This window comes from Canis lupus, chromosome 23 (assembly GCF_011100685.1).
Source record: "Canis lupus familiaris isolate Mischka breed German Shepherd chromosome 23, alternate assembly UU_Cfam_GSD_1.0, whole genome shotgun sequence".
Classification (NCBI taxonomy): domain Eukaryota; kingdom Metazoa; phylum Chordata; class Mammalia; order Carnivora; family Canidae; genus Canis; species Canis lupus.
This window is the reverse complement of record NC_049244.1, coordinates 35754910-35758712: the sequence shown is the minus strand read 5'-3', so window position 1 is coordinate 35758712 and position 3803 is coordinate 35754910. Positions and strand designations below refer to the sequence as shown.

The 3803-nt window shown below is 50.7% G+C and overlaps 1 protein-coding gene across 1 annotated transcript; it reads left to right on the top strand.

Moving 5' to 3' along the window:
- The first annotated feature begins 1409 nt into the window (after window positions 1–1409).
- On the top strand, window positions 1410–3016 carry LOC119865401 (proline-rich protein 23A-like). Its single transcript, XM_038571031.1, has one exon. It carries the CDS (start codon window positions 1410–1412, stop codon window positions 2139–2141), a length of 732 nt encoding a protein of 243 aa, XP_038426959.1. The 3' UTR covers window positions 2142–3016.
- Window positions 3017–3803: the final 787 nt, after the last annotated feature.

Here is a 3803-nt window from a genome sequence, read left to right as displayed (position 1 = left end):
ATGAAAAACATTTTGGGAAAAACAATGGGAGAGAAGCATTACCTATTAATTTGAAAAGACACACATAGCACCAATTAGTTATCCATTCCTAGGTATATACACTAAACATGAGTAAAGAGTCCATGATCTAAAACCAGGCAAGTCTGCATTTGATTCCCACATCTAACCCAAACTAGGTATCTAATTTTGGATAACTCAGCTTACTACTCCTAGTGTCGGCTGTTGTGAAAAATGAAAAGATCATTTGTTTTAAATAGGGCAGGAGGAAACTTTTGTAGGTGAGTTATGTTTATGGCATTGATTGTGGTGAGAGTTTCACAGATGTTCATTTCTTCCAAATTCAATTGTATACATTAATATATACGGCTTTACATATGTCCAACATACCTCAATAAAGTGCTGTGTGCTTTTTTTTAAAGAAAATGATCTTTTTTAAACAGTAGAATGGTAGATTTGTCAATCATTGCTCAAGAAAACAATTTAATTATATAGTTTTAAGTTCTATTGATATAATTGATAATTTTATAACCTTAACCCTCAGGAAGAAAGTTCCACAAATATTTTACTTTGGCATTGAAACAGGAGTGTTCCTAAAGAGAAATCAGTATTTTCCATTTACTCCTGAAATGATAGACCAAGCTCTAAAGAAATTTTATGGAGCATTTGGGTAAGTCCATTTTATGGGGGAAGATGGGGGAGGACTGGGGCCCATCTAATGGAGTGGTCTTTTCTCTAAATGGATGAAATCACAGGAAAACAGTAGTCCTAAAGATGAACAAAGTTTGAAGTTCTATTATTGGTATATCTTTTTTTTTTCTAAAGTTGGGTTCCACAAGTTTTCTGCATCCTAGAGGCCCTCGGAAGTCTTCCCCTCGCCAGGGGCGGGAGCCTCGGAAGGGCGGGGCCTCGGAAGGGGCGGGGCCTCGGAAGGGGCGGGGCCTCGGAAGGGGCGGGCCTCGGAAGGGCGGGGCCTCGGAAGGGGCGGGGCCTCGGAAGGGGCGGAGCCTCGGAAGGGCGGGGCCTCGGAAGGGGCGGGGCCTCGGAAGGGGCGGGGCCTCGGAAGGGGCGGGGCCTCGGAAGGGCGGGGCCTCGGAAGGGGCGGGGCCTCGGAAGGGGCGGGGCCTCGCGTGACATTTTGCGACTCTGGTTCCGCCGCGTCCTTTGAAATGCCATTGGCTCAGACCCGTCGGTGTGAAGAACCTGCGATTCCAACGCCGCCCGAGGCCAGGCCCTGCACCGCTGCTCGCGCCACCAGCCCCCGGCCCGCGGGCCTCCCGGGAGGCGCCCCCGGAGTCCCGGGCATCGGGCCGCGTCGCCCCGCGCCCCCCGCCGCCTCCCCTGGCGTCCAGACCCGGCACCGCGTGCGGGACCCAGGCCCCGGGAGCGCCGCCCGCAGCGCCGGCCCGGGGATGGGCAGCCGGCCCCGCAGCCCCAGCGCCCACCCCGAGCCCTGCTGGGGACCGCCGCGCGGAGGACCCGGCCCGGCCAAGCGCCGCCGCACCCCGGAGCCCGAGGGCCCGCAAGGCATGGAGGGGCCCCCGGCCGCCGGCGCGCTCGCCTCCGTGGTGGTCCTGGCCGCCGGCTCTGCCCTGCAGCTGCTCCTGGACGACGTCGACCTGGTGCTCGAGCCCGAGCCCACGTCGGTCCTGCAGGTGTCCCTCGGGGGCCTCACCCTGCTGCTGGTCCCCGAGGCCCTCCTGCGCGCGGGGGGCCAGGGCCACCCGCCTGCCGGCCCGGAGCAGGGCGCCGTCCCGAGCGCGCCCGGGCACCAAGCCGCCGGCCCGCACGAGGCCCTCTGCGCGTCTGTCCCGGACGTGGCCGCCCAGGAGGAGGCCTGTGCGGAGGACGCCGACCCCGAGCTCCCGCCGCCGCGGGCGGGCCCCACGGCCGGCTGGGCGCCTGAGCTGCGGGCCTGCGCTGGGGGGGTGGCCGGGCCGCGCCCGCGCCCGCGGGCCCCCGGCCCTGGTCCAAAGAGGCTCTCTCCTCTCCGCTACTTCGACCTGGACCCCCACCTCCTGGAGCCCTTCCCCGGCTCGCCACTCCAGCCTCTGCCGCCCTCTCCGAGTCCGGGTCCCCACGTGCGCCCCCAGCGCCCTCCAGGACCCTCCCCCAAGGCCCGGAGACGCCTGTTCCAGGAATGAACGGCTCCCGCAGCCTCTTGCCACCCAGCGAGCACCTTCCAGCATACGCACAATTCTGGCAAACCCGCAGGAGGCCCAATGGGATTCCCAGCATCCTTTACACCGAATTTTCTACAGCCTGGAAACTGCACCTCATGTGCAAGCAATTCCTTTCTCCCTGCAGACTGGCTATAGTAGCAAATGAAGATGTCAGAAAGATAAAACAGATTCTAGATCTCATCTGTGAATTCGAAAATCTGCCCAGAGATGCCAATGTGTTTTCAGAAGTCTGGGCTTCTTTACAAGAAAGGCCCTTCCGTTCCCCTCGTTTGACATCAGTCATCTTCTCTTTCTCCAGCACTATACACCGTTGCTCTCCTGGTTCTCTCCAAGAAATCACTGGATTTCTCATGATATGAGTTTCTTGTATATTTTCCCATGAATTAATAAGGACTCTAAGGTGTTTCTCTTTCTTGGTGTTTCCAGCTGCTCTTCTGGGAAACCGCAAAATAGTCTGATGGTTACCGTAGGTAATAGTAAAATGTTTGTTCATAGCTACATTTTACATGCCTGAAATTCTCTTCCAATCCGTTTCCTTTTCACTATGAGTACTTTGGATTTTATCAGATATTTTCAGCATGCATTGAAATAGGTATTTCTTTTTTAAATCTGTTCATCGGTGGTTACTAAATGTAATGTAAAATGTTTGCGTTCCCGCTATTCCACATTGTTTTAGACATTTCAAATTCCACCCTGAGGTGTTTTTTTTTTCTTATGTAAATAAAACCTGTAATTTTTTTGAATTTAATTTATTACCATATTTGCTTCACATTTTTGTAAAAGAAATAAACTACTACTGGTAAAGCTGAAGTCAACAAAATGATTTCATTTTTGAAGAACAATACTATTTAGATTTCCCAACATACTTTCTCCACTCTTCTGTACCTTTTAATTCTCATATTACACTCTCAAGTCTAGCCTCAGTTTTCTTCTTGCTGAAGAATATCCTTTAACAGTTCTTTCCACTAGATCCTATTTTGGTAAACTATCTTGGTCTTGTAAATCTGAACATGTCTTTGTATGGTAAACTCTCTTAGTCTTGTATGTCTGAAAATGTTTTATTATGCATTCATTCTTACTTCTAAAAATGATACTTAACTACTTTGAATATATTGGTTTACTATTCTGCCCATTTTTGTGGCTGTTACAGGCACAAAGTCTTCTGCCAATCAAGTTGTTATTTCTTATATAGGTGGCTTGGCTGTTCATTATAGCATTTTTAATGTTTCTTTTCCTTTGCTATTCTGCAGTTTTACTGTAACATCTGTAGGGTAGAAACTATTTTTTTTTTTTTTTTTTTTTTTTTTTTTTTTTTTTTAAAGATTTTATTTATTTATTCATGATAGTCACAGAGAGAGAGAGAGGCAGAGACACAGGCAGAGGGAGAAGCAGGCTCCATGCACCGGGAGCCCGACGTGGGATTCGATCCTGGGTCTCCAGGATCGTGCCCTGGGCCAAAGGCAGGCGCCAAACCGCTGCGCCACCCAGGGATCCCGGGTAGAAACTATTTTTATTTGGCCTGATGAAATTTGATTAACTATCAATGTGGGAAATTTTCTCTTGCCTGAAATCTGACAAAATTTTATGCTTTATCTTTTGAAATATCTCATGCATCCCATGTCT

Excerpts from the sequence above, each read along its gene's own strand:
- LOC119865401 (XM_038571031.1), top strand. The coding sequence starts at position 1,410 with ATGGGCAGCCGGCCCCGCAGCCCCAGCGCCCACCCCGAGCCCTGCTGG.